General features: G+C 56.3%; 1 protein-coding gene across 1 annotated transcript; it reads left to right on the top strand.

Moving 5' to 3' along the window:
- Positions 1 to 1,106: 1,106 nt before the first annotated feature.
- Positions 1,107 to 5,077, top strand: LOC120922156. Its single transcript, XM_040334614.1, has 3 exons — positions 1,107 to 1,643; positions 1,999 to 2,108; positions 3,666 to 5,077. Exons 1-3 carry the CDS (start codon positions 1,107 to 1,109, stop codon positions 5,014 to 5,016), a joined length of 1,998 nt encoding a protein of 665 aa, XP_040190548.1. The 3' UTR covers positions 5,017 to 5,077.
- Positions 5,078 to 15,261: the final 10,184 nt, after the last annotated feature.

Below are 15,261 nucleotides of genomic sequence, written 5' to 3'. Positions count from 1 at the left end.
GTCAGTTGGAGGAATGGTCCCCCATTGATGGCGTCAGTTGGTGTAATGGTACCCCATTGATGGTGTCAGTTGGTGTAATGGTACCCCATTGATGGTGTCAGTTGGAGGAATGGTACCCCATTGATGGTGTCAGTAGAAGGAATGGTACCCCATTGATGGTGTCAGTTGGTGGAATGGTACCCCATTGATGGTGTCAATTGGTGGAATGGTACCCCATTGATGGTGTCAATTAGTGGAATGGTACCCCATTGATGGTGTCAGTTGGTGGAATGGTACCCCATTAATGGTGTCAGTAGGGGGAATGGTACCCCATTGATGGTGTCAGTTGGTGGAATGGTACCCCGTTGATGGTGTTTAGTTGGTGGAATGGTACCCCATTGATGGTGTCAGTTGGTGGAATGGTACCCCATTGATGGTGTCAGTTGGTGGAATGGCATTGCAGATTATGCTGAAGGTCTAGATTATCCACTAGGTGTATAGTTGGGTGTGGGGTTAGGAGTTCTAACCCCAGTCCAGCACTTCCGCACTCCTATATACAGGATCTCCATTAGATGTATAGGAAGTTGAGTCAAGGCTGAATGTCTCCAATCAGCACGCAGCATGTGCTTTACTGATTGTAGCTCTATAGGAGTGAGTCATCTATGCTGGTGTGGGGTACTTGACTCCCATGTCCCAAGTGCAACTAGGGCTCCTCCCGTCCTAGCTTATAACTGGGCCCTGACGCATCTATGACATCACTACAGGAGGGCTCTAAAAGGGACCTAGCACCTGATGACACTCTCTGCTATAAAGAGACACTATTCGGCCACCTAGTGGCAAACTACCTAGGGCATGTTGGACCTCTGCAGAGAGACCAGTTCTTCCCCCCCAGAGAATAACATTTCCACTCCACACCTGCTGGCAGGGGACAGGCTTTTCCTCTTAGTCTGTTGCTGCTTTAGAAAGAAAACATACACGACGACATTGAACACCTTCTGTTTTGATGGGCCTGGAATACACTTGGCTGATTGAAATAAAGGATTCAATTGGGCTTTCATTTTGTACAAATTAGATCTACAATACACTGAATTGGGCGACGCGGGAAAATGTTACATACATGAACGTGAATGTATAATCCATGTACACTGCGCCATTTTATTTCCTTTCTTGTCTTACTAATCTCTTCTTTCTCTTACAGTGACAAAGAGTCTGAGACCACCGAGGCCTCACAGCCCCACCATGATGACCGTGATGACCATGATGAGGAATCGGGTCTGAGAAGTCTCGCTATGACCCCAGGAACTGGGAATCTAACCCTCCTAGACGACATTTGGATGGAGATTGAGACCACCAAGGCCTCACAGCCCCGCCATGATGACCATGATAATGGATCTGGTCTGAACAATCTCGCTATGACCCCAGATGAATGTTGGATGGAGATTGACTTAACCGAGGGCTCACAGCCCCGCCATGATGACCATGATGAGCAATCTGGTCTGAGCAGTCTCGTATGGAGAGTTTTGTATGGATTTTGGACGAAGAGTGAAACAACTCATACCCCACAATCAGACGTCCAAGAAATCACCGATGAATGCGAACCAGAATCCGATCTGAAAAGTCTCATCACAGTGAATGATTCTAAGAACCGACCCCGTCTGGATGAGGTAAGTGTCCTCTATGCTCCTTACGTGGCTGAAGCCGACTCACCTCTGTCTGGTTCAGTCTTTAAAAAACAGGAGCAGTTTGTTCCAGAGGAAGGCAACCAATGATGTGGTCAGGGAATGCAGTTTTGTCTCATTTCCTCTGTGACCTCACACAGGCACTTGGCGCAATTCCCTGGATCAAACTATTCCCTCTTCAGCTTAATCAGTCAAGCAATGGATGAAACGCAGAAACTACCAACCAATCAGAAATCATCTATTGCTTCACCTGCTTTAAGCTGAAGGACGTTATATGATAGATCTGTTTTATGTCATCCTGAAGCTGCTGTAATAATCAATATGACTTTTTTCTCTTTAGCTTTGGATCGATTGTGAGCTCTTCGCCGTCCCATCATCAGATCCCATCGCCAGAAGATCCGACATCCAAGATGTGGAATTCAATACCTGCAGCAGTTCTCCAACCACCACGTAAGTTTCTTCATTAGAACTTCCGTTGTACAATGTAACATCGCCAATGATGGTGGACTGAGGGTTAGATCAGGAACAGGAGCACCAGGTCAGTGTGTAAGAGGGGCTCCGTGATTGGCTGGATGTTGGCGTCAAAGCATGGCTTCCTATCCCACTCTTGTTCTTTTTCTCGAACACTATCCGACCTGCGAAGGGGAAACCCTCCGCCATATTGTGCCCTCTCCATGCCCGAGGCCTCCATGTGACATTGCCGGCCATTGACCTTTATATCCCAAGGAAGGAATGTCCACACAAGTGATTAGATTTGCTGCACTTTATGATGGAATTCAGGGTTAGGACTTAGGGATAGGGGTTAGGGTTAGGGGTAGGGTCAGGGCTTTTTTTCAGGGGGAACTTGGGGGAACTCAGTTCCACCACCTTTGGCTCAGACCCTTTGGTGCCTGCTCACCACAATCACTTGTAAACACAGAAGTCTGGTTTCTGTGTTTACAAGTGACAGCTCTGCACTCTGTGTGTAACCCCCCTGAACTCTGCACTCTGTATGTAATGCAATCCTGGTATTTATTGGCCCTTTAAGACCCTTCTACTGTTTGTGAAATCTGAACGGGGTCGTGGTTGAGTTCCTGCACCTATTTTCTTAGAAAATCAGGTCACGTTATCACATCAACATACATTCCAGATACCTAGTCAATCGCATTTAGTGGGCGCTCCACAGCAGTCACATATACAGCACTTTAAGTAGCCATCTCCGTCTAACAGTCTCTCCTTCCACCCGGGGACATCACTACTCACTGGAATGAGATCTCTACAGCTGCCTCCTCCATAGGTATATCTCTCTTGGGACAATCCAGGAGAATGGCCTCACTCAGGGAACTCTTGGTCTGGCCTAATAGTCCTTTTATAATCCACCCTAGCCCCACCTCCATAAGGGTCAGAAGGTCTACAGCCGGCTATCCTGGGTACAAGTCTACTCCTCCCTGGCCTCCTGCCCTGTCCACAGCCTCCATGTGCTGGTTACATCTATGCTGGTGTGGGGTACTTAACTCCCATGTCCCAAGTGCAACTAGGGCTCCTCCCGTCCTAGCTTATAACTGGGCCCTGACGCATCTATGACATCACTACAGGAGGGCTCTAAAAGGGACCTAGCACCTGATGACACTCTCTGCTATAAAGAGACACTATTCGGCCACCTAGTGGCAAACTACCTAGGGCATGTTGGACCTCTACAGAGAGACCAATTCTTTCCCATAGAGAATAAAAATTCCACTCCACACCTGCTGGCAGGGGACAGGCTTTTCCTCTTAGTCTGTGGCTGCTTTAGAAAGAAAACTTACTTGAAAACATTGAACACCTTCTGTATTGATGGGCCTGGAATACACTTGGCTGATTGAAATAAAGGATTCAATTGGGCTTTCATTTTGTACAAATTAGATCTACAATACACTGAATTGGGCGATGCGGGAAAATGTTACATACATGAATGTGAATGTATAATCCATGTACACTGCGCCATTTTATTTCCTTTCTTGTCTTACTAATCTCTTCTTTCTCTTACAGTGACAAAGAGTCTGAGACCAACGAAGCCTCACAGCCCCACCATGATGACCATGATGACCAGGATGACCAGGATGCCTTTGATAATGACTCTGGTCTGAACAGTCTCGCTATGACTCCAGCAACCGAGAATCTACCCCTTTTTGATGGATTTTGGATGAAGAGTGAGACAATGGAGGCCTCACAACCCCACCATGATGACCAGGATGACCATGAACATGACTCTGGTCTGAACAGTCTCGCTATGACATCAGCAACTGAGAATCTACCCCTTTTTAATGGATTTTGGATAAAGAGTGAGACAATGGAGGCCTCACAACCCCACCATGATGACCAGGATGTCTCTGATGATGAATCTGGTCTGAGCAGTCTCGCTATGACATCAGCATCCGAGAATCTACCCCTTTTTGATGGATTTTGGATGAAGAGTGAGACAATGGAGGCCTCACAACCCCACCATGATGACCAGGATGTCTCTGATGATGAATCTGGTCTGAGCAGTCTCGCTATGACATCAGCAACCGAGAATCTACCCCTTTTTAATGGATTTTGGATAAAGAGTGAGACAACCAAAGCCTCACAGCCCCGCCATGATGACTTTGATGATGAATCTGGTCTGAGCAGTCTCGCTATGACACCAACAACCGAGAATCTACCCCTTTTTGATGGATTTTGGATAAAGAGTGAGACAATGGAGGCCTCACAACCCCACCATGATGACAATGATGTCTCTGATGATAAAACTGGTCTTAGCAGTCTCGCTATGACCCCAGGAACCGGGATTCTACCCCTTCTAGACAAATTTTGGATGGAGATTGAGACAACCAAGGCCTCACAGCCCCACGATGATGACCAGGATGCCTTCGATGAAGAATCTGGTCTGAACAGTCTCGCTATGATCCCAGGAACCGGAAATCTACCCCGCTTGGATGAATTTTGGATGGAGATTGACTTAACCGAGGCCTCACAGCCCTGCCATGATGACCATGATGCCTTTGATGATGGATCTGGTCTGAGCAGTCTCACTATGACCCCAGGAACTGAGAATCTACCCCTTTTGGATGGATTTTGGATAAAGAGTGAGACAACGGACGCCTCACAAACCCGCCATGATGACCAGGATGATGACTCTGGTCTGAACATTCTTGCTATGACCCCAGAAACCGGGAATCTACCCCTTTTTGATGGATTTTGGATAAAGAGTGAGACAACGGAGGCCTCACAGCCTCACCATGATGACAATGATGCCTTTGATGAGGAATCTGGTCTGAGCAGTCTCGCTATGACCCCAACCATCAGACACCTATTTTATGTGTGTTTATATAAGTGTGTATTTAGGAGTGTGTTTATATAAGTGTGTATTTAGGAGTGTGTTTATATAAGTGTGTATTTAGGAGGGAATGTGGGGAGGGTATGACAGGGGTTAGGGATAGGGTTAGGGGTTATGGATAGGGTTAGGGATAGGGTCAGGGATAGGGTTAGGGTCAGGGATAAGGTCAGGGATAGGGTTAGGGTCAGGGATAGGGTTAGGGTCAGGGTCTGGGATAGGGTTAGGGATAGGGTCAGGGTCTGGGATAGGGATAGGGTCAGGGATAAGGTCAGGGATAGGGTCCGGGATGGGGTCAGGGTCTGGGATAGGGTTAGGGATAGGGGCTGGGGGGGGCGTGGTCCCCCCTGAGGAGGGGAGGGGAGGGGGGTAGCAGGTTGGGGTATTGTAGAGATTGCTGGGACCTGTAATATCTCCATAGAAAAAAGCATGCTGGGATATGTAGTCCCGTAGCATCTTATTCCAGGCTGGGAGCTGACGCCCCATTACTTACACAGTGCATGCTGGGAGATGTAGTTCCTCAGAGCCTGAGCAGAGGCGGTAGGTTCCCCGGACACACAGACAAGCCATGACCCGGGTTCAGTATGGACAATTGCTCCTCGCTCCGGAGCGATGTCTGTGTGTGGGGGGGAGGTCCCTCCTCCCCGCTCTCTGCACACTTACACCGCTCACCTACCACCAAGGGTGGCAATGCCTCTTACCAGGCTCCGCCCCCACTCACCTACCACCGAGGGTGGCAGTGCCTCTTACCAGGCTCCGCCCCCACTCACCTACCACCGAGGGTGGCAATGCCTCTTACCAGGCTCCGCCCCAACTCACCTACCACCGAGGGTGGCAGTGCCTCTTACTAGGCTCCGCCCCCACTCACCTACCACCAAGGGTGGCAATGCCTCTTGCCAGGCTCCTCCCCCTCTTACCGACTACCGACGGTGCGGCTCCAATTGCCCACCCTCTTCAACTCGCAGGGTGGTGGTTCTTACCCCACCTCCCTGACGGGGTGACATTTATAGGTAAAGTTGATCCGGGGAATATCCGATTGCCTCTCGGGGGATCAGGAAGGAATTTTTTCCCCTGCTGTAGCCCATTGTATCAGGCTATGCTGGGGTTTTTCCCCTTCCTCTGGATCAACTGCCTCGCTTCACCCACTCATCTACCAGCAAGGGTGGCAATGCCTCTTATCAGGCTCCGCTTCACCCACTCACCTGCCACCAAGAGGGGGCGCTACCACCCTGAGTATGGGGTAAGTGTGGGCAGTGGAACTTCCCCCCAAGTTTCATCTGCCCTCACTCCCCCCATGCCCAGCGTACTGGTGCTTCCCCCAGGCCCCCCCCAAATGCACTTATCTACCACTAAGGGTGGCAATGCCTTTTAGGCTCCGCTTCACCCACTCACCTACTACCAAGAGGGGGCGCTACCACCCTGAGTATGGGGTGAGTGTGGGCAGTGGAACTTCCCCCAAGTTTCATCTGCCCTCACTCCCCCCACGCCCAGCGTACTGGTGCTTCCCCCAGGCCCCCCTAAATGCACTTATCTACCACTAAGGGTGGCAATGCCTGTTTACCAGGCTCCGCACCTACCACCGAGGGTGGCAATGCCTCTTACGAGGCTCCGCCCCCACTCACCTACCACGAGGGTGGCAATGCCTCTTACCAGGCTCCGCCCCCACTCACCTACCACCGAGGGTGGCAATGCCTCTTACCAGGCTCCGCCCCCACTCACCTACCACGAGGGTGGCAATGCCTCTTACCAGGCTCCGCCCCCACTCACCTACCACCGAGGGTGCCAATGCCTCTTACTAGGCTCCGCCCCCACTCACCTACCACCGAGGGTGGCAATGCCTCTTACGAGGCTCCGCCCCCACTCACCTACCACCGAGGGTGGCAATGCCTCTTACGAGGCTCCGCCCCCACTCACCTACCACCGAGGGTGGCAATGCCTCTTACCAGGCTCCGCCCCCACTCACCTACCACCGAGGGTGGCAATGCCTCTTACCAGGCTCCGCCCCCACTCACCTACCACCGAGGGTGGCAATGCCTCTTACCAGGCTCCGCCCCCACTCACCTACCACCGAGGGTGGCAATGCCTCTTACCAGGCTCCGCCCCCTCTCACCTACTACCGACGGTGCGGCTCCAATTGCCCACCCTCCCCAACTCGCAGGGTGGTGGTTCTTACCCCACCTACCTGACTGGGTGACATTTATAGGTAAAGTTGATCCGGGGAATATCCGATTGCCTCTCGGAGGATCAGGAAGGAATTTTTTCCCCAGCTGTAGCCCATTGTATCAGGCTATGCTGGGGTTTTTCACCTTCCTCTGGATCAACTGCCCCGCTTCACCCACTCATCTACCAGCAAGGGTGGCAATGCCTCTTATCAGGCTCCACTTCACCCACTCACCTGCCACCAAGAGGGGGCGCTACCACCCTGGGTATGGGGTGAGTGTGGGCAGTGGAACTTCCCCCCAAGTTTCATCTGCCCTCACTCCCCCCATGCCCAGCGTACTGGTGCTTCCTCCAGGCCCCCCCCTAAATGCACTTATCTACCACCAAGGGTGGCAATGCCTTTTAGGCTCCGCTTCACCCACTTACCTACCACAAAGAGGGGGTATTACCAACCTGGGTATGGGGTGAGTGTGGGCAGTGGAACTTCCCCCCAAGTTTCATCTGCCCTCACTTCCCCTACGCCCAGCGTACTGGTGCTTCCCCCAAGCCCCCCTAAATGCACTTATCTACCACCAAGGGTGGCAGTGCCCATTTACCAGGCTCCGCCCCCCACTCACCTACCACGAGGGTGCCAATGCCTCTTACCAGGCTCCGCCCCCACTCACCTACCACCGAGGGTGGCAATGCCTCTTACCAGGCTCCGCCCCCACTCACCTACCACCGAGGGTGGCAATGCCTCTTACCAGGCTCCGCCCCCACTCACCTACCACCGAGGGTGCCAATGCCTCTTACCAGGCTCCGCCCCCACTCACCTACCACCAAGGGTTGCAATGCCTCTTACCAGGCTCCGCCCCCACTCACCTACCACCGAGGGTGGCAGTGCCTCTTACCAGGCTCCGCCCCCACTCACCTACCACCAAGGGTGCCAATGCCTTTTAGGCTCCACATCACCCACTTACCTACCACCAAGAGGGGGTGCTACCACCCTGGGTATGGGGTGAGTGTGGGCAGTGGAACTTCCCCCCAAGTTTCATCTGACCTCACTCCCCCCATGCCCAGCATACTGGTGCTTCCCCCAGGCCCCCCAAAATGCACTTATCTACCACCAAGGGTGGCAATGCCCGTTTACCAGGCTCCGCCCCCACTCACCTACCACCGAGGGTGGCAGTGCCTCTTACCAGGCTCCGCCCCCACTCACCTACCACCAAGGGTGCCAATGCCTCTTACCAGGCTCCGCCCCCACTCACCTACCACCGAGGTTGGCAATGCCTCTTACCAGGCTCCGCCCCCACTCACCTACCACCGAGGGTGGCAATGCCTCTTACCAGGCTCCGCCCCCACTCACCTACCACCGAGGGTGGCAGTGCCTCTCACCAGGCTCCGCCCCCACTCACCTACCACCAAGGGTGGCAGTGCCTCTTACCAGGCTCCGCCCCCACTCACCTACCACCGAGGGTGGCAGTGCCTCTTACCAGGCTCCGCCCCCACTCACCTACCACCGAGGGTGCCAATGCCTCTTACCAGGCTCCGCCCCCACTCACCTACCACCGAGGGTGGCAATGCCTCTTGCCAGGCTCCTCCCCCTCTTACCGACGGTGCGGCTCCAATTGCCCACCCTCTTCAACTCGCAGGGTGGTGGTTCTTACCCCACCTCCCTGACGGGGTGACATTTATAGGTAAAGTTGATCCGGGGAATATCCGATTGCCTCTCGGAGGATCAGGAAGGAATTTTTTCCCCTGCTGTAGCCCATTGTATCAGGCTATGCTGGGGTTTTTCCCCTTCCTCTGGATCAACTGCCTCGCTTCACCCACTCATCTACCAGCAAGGGTGGCAATGCCTCTTATCAGGCTCCGCTTCACCCACTCACCTGCCACCAAGAGGGGGCGCTACCACCCTGAGTATGGGGTGAGTGTGGGCAGTGGAACTTCCCCCAAGTTTCATCTGCCCTCACTCCCCCCACGCCCAGCGTACTGGTGCTTCCCCCAGGCCCCCCTAAATGCACTTATCTACCACTAAGGGTGGCAATGCCTGTTTACCAGGCTCCGCACCTACCACCGAGGGTGGCAATGCCTCTTACGAGGCTCCGCCCCCACTCACCTACCACGAGGGTGGCAATGCCTCTTATCAGGCTCCGCCCCCACTCACCTACCACCGAGGGTGGCAATGCCTCTTACCAGGCTCCGCCCCCACTCACCTACCACGAGGGTGGCAATGCCTCTTACCAGGCTCCGCCCCCACTCACCTACCACCGAGGGTGCCAATGCCTCTTACTAGGCTCCGCCCCCACTCACCTACCACCGAGGGTGGCAATGCCTCTTACGAGGCTCCGCCCCCACTCACCTACCACCGAGGGTGGCAATGCCTCTTACGAGGCTCCGCCCCCACTCACCTACCACCGAGGGTGGCAATGCCTCTTACCAGGCTCCGCCCCCACTCACCTACCACCGAGGGTGGCAATGCCTCTTACCAGGCTCCGCCCCCACTCACCTACCACCGAGGGTGGCAATGCCTCTTATCAGGCTCTGCTACACCCACTCACCTGCCACCAAGAGGGGGCGCTACCACCCTGGGTATGGGGTGAGTGTGGGCAGTGGAACTTCCCCCCAAGTTTCATCTGACCTCACTCCCCCCATGCCCAGCGTACTGGTGCTTCCCCCAGGCCCCCCTAAATGCACTTATCTACCACTAAGGGTGGCAATGCCTTTTAGGCTCCGCTTCACCCACTTACCTACCACCAAGGGGGGGCGCTACCACCCTGAGTATGGGGTGAGTGTGGGCAGAGGAACTTCCCCCCAAGTTTCATCTGCCCTCACTTCCCCATGCCCAGCGTACTGGTGCTTCCCCCAGGCCCCCCCTAAATGCACTTATCTACCACCAAGGGTGGCAATGCCTGTTTACCAGGCTCTGCCCCCCACTCACCTACCACCGAGGGTGCCAATGCCTCTTACCAGGCTCCGCCCCCACTCACCTACCACCGAGGGTGCCAATGCCTCTTACCAGGCTCCGCCCCCACTCACCTACCACCGAGGGTGGCAATGCCCATTTACCAGGCCCTCCACCCACCTACCACCAACAGGGGGTATTACCAACCTGGGTATGGGGTGAGTGTGGGCAGTGGAACTTCCCCCCAAGTTTCATCTGCCCTCACTCCCCCCACGCCCAGCGTACTGGTGCTTCCCCCAGGCCCCCCTAAATGCACTTATCTACCACCAAGGGTGGCAATGCCTGTTTACCAGGCTCCGCCCCCACTCACCTACCACCGAGGGTGGCAGTGCCTCTTACCAGGCTCCGCCCCCACTCACCTACCACCGAGGGTGGCGGTGCCTCTTACCAGGCTCCACCCCCACTCACCTACCACAGAGGGTGGCAATGCCTCTTACCAGGCTCCGCCCCCAGGGGGCGCTACCACCCTGAGTATGGGGTGAGTGTGGGCAGTGGAACTTCACCCCAAATTTCATCTGCCCTCACTCCCCCCACGCCCAGCGTACTGGTGCTTCCCCCCAGGCCCCCCCTAAATGCACTTATCTACCACCAAGGGTGGCAATGCCCATTTACCAGGCTCTCCACCCACCTACCACCAAGAGGGGGTGCTACCACCCTGGGTATGGGGTGAGTGTGGGCAGTGGAACTTCCCCCCAAGTTTCATCTGCCCTCACTCCCCCTATGCCCAGCGTACTGTTGCTTCCCCCCAGGCCCCCCTAAATGCACTTATCTACCACCAAGGGTGGCAATGCCCGTTTACCAGGCTCCGCCCCCCACTCACCTACCACTGAGGGTGGCAATGCCTCTTAACAGGCTCCACCCCCACTCACCTACCACCGAGGGTGGCAGTGCCTCTTACCAGGCTCCGCCCCCCACTCACCTACCACCAAGAGGGGGTATTACCACCCTGGGTATGGGGTGAGTGTGGGCAGTGGAACTTCCCCCCAAGTTTCATCTGCCCTCACTCCCCCCACGCCCAGCGTACTGGTGCTTCCCCCAGGCCCCCCCCTAAATGCACTTATCTATCACTAAGGGTGGCAATGCCTTTTAGGCTCCGCTTCACCCACTTACCTACCACCAAGAGGGGGTGCTACCACCCTGGGTATGGGGTGAGTGTGGGCAGTGGAACTTCCCCCCAAGTTTCATCTGCCCTCACTCCCCCCCCGCCCAGCGTACTGGTGCTTCCCCCAGGCCCCCCTTAAATGCACGTATCTACCACCAAGGGTGGCAATGCCTCTTGTCAGGCTCCGCTTCACCCACTCACCTACCACCAAGAGGGGGCGATACCACCCTGGGTATGGGGTGAGTGTGGGCAGTGGAACTTCCCCCCAATTTTCATCTGCCCTCACTCCCCCCATGCCCAGCGTACTGGTGCTTCCCCCAGGCCCCCCCTAAATGCACGCATCTACCACCAAGGGTGGCAATGCCCATTTACCAGGCTCTCCACCCACCTACCACCAAGAGGGGGTATTACCACCCTGGGTTTGGGGTGAGTGTGGGCAGTGGAACTTCCCCCCAAGTTTCATCTGCCCTCACTCCCCCCATGCCCAGCGTAGTGGTGCTTCCCCCCAGGCCCCCCTTAAATGCACGTATCTACCACCAAGGGTGGCAATGCCTCTTGTCAGGCTCCGCTTCACCCACTCACCTACCACCAAGAGGGGGTATTACCACCCTGGGTATGGGGTGAGTGTGGGCAGTGGAACTTCCCCCCAAGTTTCATCTGCCCTCACTCCCCCCATGCCCAGCGTACTGGTGCTTCCCCCAGGCCCCCCCTAAATGCACTTATCTACCACCAAGGGTGGCAATGCCTCTTGTCAGGCTCCGCTTCACCCACTCACCTACCACCAAGAGGGGGCGATACCACCCTGGGTATGGGGTAAGTGTGGGCAGTGGAATTTCCCCCCAAGTTTCATCTGCCCTCACTCCCCCCATGCCCAGCGTACTGGTGCTTCCCCCAGGCCCCCCCTAAATGCACTTATCTATCACTAAGGGTGGCAATGCCTTTTAGGCTCCGCTTCACCCACTTACCTACCACCAAGAGGGGGTGCTACCACCCTGGGTATGGGGTGAGTGTGGGCAGTGGAACTTCCCCCCAATTTTCATCTGCCCTCACTCCCCCCATGCCCAGCGTACTGGTGCTTCCCCCAGGCCCCCCCTAAATGCACGCATCTACCACCAAGGGTGGCAATGCCCATTTACCAGGCTCTCCACCCACCTACCACCAAGAGGGGGTGCTACCACCCTGGGTATGGGGTGAGTGTGGGCAGTGGAACTTCCCCCCAATTTTCATCTGCCCTCACTCCCCCCACGCCCAGCGTACTGGTGCTTCCCCCAGGCCCCCCTTAAATGCACGTATCTACCACCAAGGGTGGCAATGCCTCTTGTCAGGCTCCGCTTCACCCACTCACCTACCACCAAGAGGGGGCGCTACCACCCTGGGTATGGGGGGAGTGTGGGCAGTGGAACTTCCCCCCAAGTTTCATCTGCCCTCACTCCCCCCATGCCCAGCGTAGTGGTGCTTCCCCCCAGGCCCCCCTTAAATGCACGTATCTACCACCAAGGGTGGCAATGCCTCTTGTCAGGCTCCGCTTCACCCACTCACCTACCACCAAGAGGGGGCGATACCACCCTGGGTATGGGGTGAGTGTGGGCAGTGGAACTTCCCCCCAAGTTTCATCTGCCCTCACTCCCCCCATGCCCAGCGTACTGGTGCTTCCCCAAGGCCCCCTCCCAAATGCACTTATCTACCATAAGGGTGGCAATGCCTCTTACCAGGCTCCGCCCCCACTCACCTACCACCGAGGGCGGCAATGCCTCTTAACAGGCTCCGCCCCCACTCACCTACCACCGAGGATGGCAGTGCCTCTTACCAGGCTCCGCCCCCCACTCACCTACCACAGAGGGTGGCAATGCCTCTTACCAGGCTCCGCCCCCAGGGGGCGCTACCACCCTGAGTATGGGGTGAGTGTGGGCAGTGGAACTTCCCCCCAAGTTTCATCTGCCCTCACTCCCCCCATGCCCAGCGTACTGTTGCTTCCCCCAGGCCCCCCTAAATGCACTTATCTACCACCAAGGGTGGCAATGCCCGTTTACCAGGCTCCGCCCCCACTCACCTACCACCGAGGGTGGCAATGCCTCTTAACAGGCTCCGCCCCCACTCACCTACCACCGAGGGTGGCAGTGCCTCTTACCAGGCTCCGCCCCCCACTCACCTACCACCAAGAGGGGGTATTACCACCCTGGGTATGGGGTGAGTGTGGGCAGTGGAACTTCCCCCCAAGTTTCATCTGCCCTCACTCCCCCCATGCCCAGCGTACTGGTGCTTCCCCCAGGCCCCCCTTAAATGCACGTATCTATCACCAAGGGTGGCAATGCCTCTTGTCAGGCTCCGCTTCACCCACTCACCTACCACCAAGAGGGGGCGATACCACCCTGGGTATGGGGTGAGTGTGGGCAGTGGAACTTCCCCCCAAGTTTCATCTGCCCTCACTCCCCCCATGCCCAGCGTACTGTTGCTTCCCCCCAGGCCCCCCTAAATGCACTTATCTACCACCAAGGGTGGCAATGCCCGTTTACCAGGCTCCGCCCCCCACTCACCTACCACCGAGGGTGGCAGTGCCTCTTACCAGGCTCCGCCCCCCACTCACCTACCACCAAGAGGGGGTATTACCACCCTGGGTATGGGGTGAGTGTGGGCAGTGGAACTTCCCCCCAAGTTTCATCTGCCCTCACTCCCCCCATGCCCAGCGTACTGGTGCTTCCCCCAGGCCCCCCCTAAATGCACTTATCTACCACCAAGGGTGGCAATGCCTCTTACCAGGCTCCGCCCCCACTCACCTACCACCGAGGGTGGCAATGCCTCTTAACAGGCTCCGCCCCCCACTCACCTACCACAGAGGGTGGCAATGCCTCTTACCAGGCTCCGCCCCCAGGGGGCGCTACCACCCTGAGTATGGGGTGAGTGTGGGCAGTGGAACTTCCCCCCAAGTTTCATCTGCCCTCACTCCCCCCATGCCCAGCGTACTGTTGCTTCCCCCCAGGCCCCCCTAAATGCACTTATCTACCACCAAGGGTGGCAATGCCCGTTTACCAGGCTCCGCCCCCCACTCACCTACCACCGAGGGTGGCAATGCCTCTTAACAGGCTCCGCCCCCACTCACCTACCACCGAGGGTGGCAGTTCCTCTTACCAGGCTCCGCCCCCCACTCACCTACCACCAAGAGGGGGCGATACCACCCTGGGTATGGGGTGAGTGTGGGCAGTGGAACTTCCCCCCAAGTTTCATCTGCCCTCACTCCCCCCACGCCCAGCGTACTGGTGCTTCCCCCAGGCCCCCCCTAAATGCACTTATCTATCACTAAGGGTGGCAATGCCTTTTAGGCTCCGCTTCACCCACTTACCTACCACCAAGAGGGGGTGCTACCACCCTGGGTATGGGGTGAGTGTGGGCAGTGGAACTTCCCCCCAAGTTTCATCTGCCCTCACTTCCCCACGCCCAGCGTACTGGTGCTTCGCCCAGGCCCCCCTAAATGCACTTATCTACCACCAAGGGTGGCAATGCCCGTTTACCAGGCTCCGCCCCCCACTCACCTACCACCAAAAGGAGGTATTACCACCCTGGGTATGGGGTGAGTGTGGGCAGTGGAACTTCCCCCCAAGTTTCATCTGCCCTCACTCCTCCCATGCCCAGCGTACTGTTGCTTCCCCCCAGGCCCCCCTAAATGCACTTATCTACCACCAAGGGTGGCAATGCCCGTTTACCAGGCTCCGCCCCCCACTCACCTACCACCGAGGGTGGCAATGCCTCTTAACAGGCTCCGCCCCCACTCACCTACCACCGAGGGTGGCAGTGCCTCTTACCAGGCTCCGCCCCCCACTCACCTACCACCAAGAGGGGGCGATACCACCCTGGGTATGGGGTGAGTGTGGGCAGTGGAACTTCCCCCCAAGTTTCATCTGCCCTCACTTCCCCACGCCCAGCGTACTGGTGCTTCCCCCAGGCCCCCCTTAAATGCACGTATCTACCACCAAGGGTGGCAATGCCTCTTGTCAGGCTCCGCTTCACCCACTTACCTACCACCAAGAGGGGGCGATACCACCCTGGGTATGGGGTGAGTGTGGGCAGTGGA

The sequence above is a fragment of the Rana temporaria genome, unplaced genomic scaffold, assembly GCF_905171775.1.
Source record: "Rana temporaria unplaced genomic scaffold, aRanTem1.1, whole genome shotgun sequence".
Classification (NCBI taxonomy): domain Eukaryota; kingdom Metazoa; phylum Chordata; class Amphibia; order Anura; family Ranidae; genus Rana; species Rana temporaria.
This window is presented reverse-complemented; position numbering and strand designations above follow the sequence as displayed.

What these genes read in the sequence shown, in the direction of transcription:
- LOC120922156 (XM_040334614.1), top strand. Translation starts at nt 1,107, where the DNA reads ATGTATAATCCATGTACACTGCGCCATTTTATTTCCTTTCTTGTCTTA. An exon ending in ACCGACCCCGTCTGGATGAG is followed by an intron (nt 1,644 to 1,998) that starts GTAAGTGTCCTC and finishes TTTTCTCTTTAG; the next exon opens with CTTTGGATCGATTGTGAGCT. An exon ending in AGCAGTTCTCCAACCACCAC is followed by an intron (nt 2,109 to 3,665) that starts GTAAGTTTCTTC and finishes TTTCTCTTACAG; the next exon opens with TGACAAAGAGTCTGAGACCA.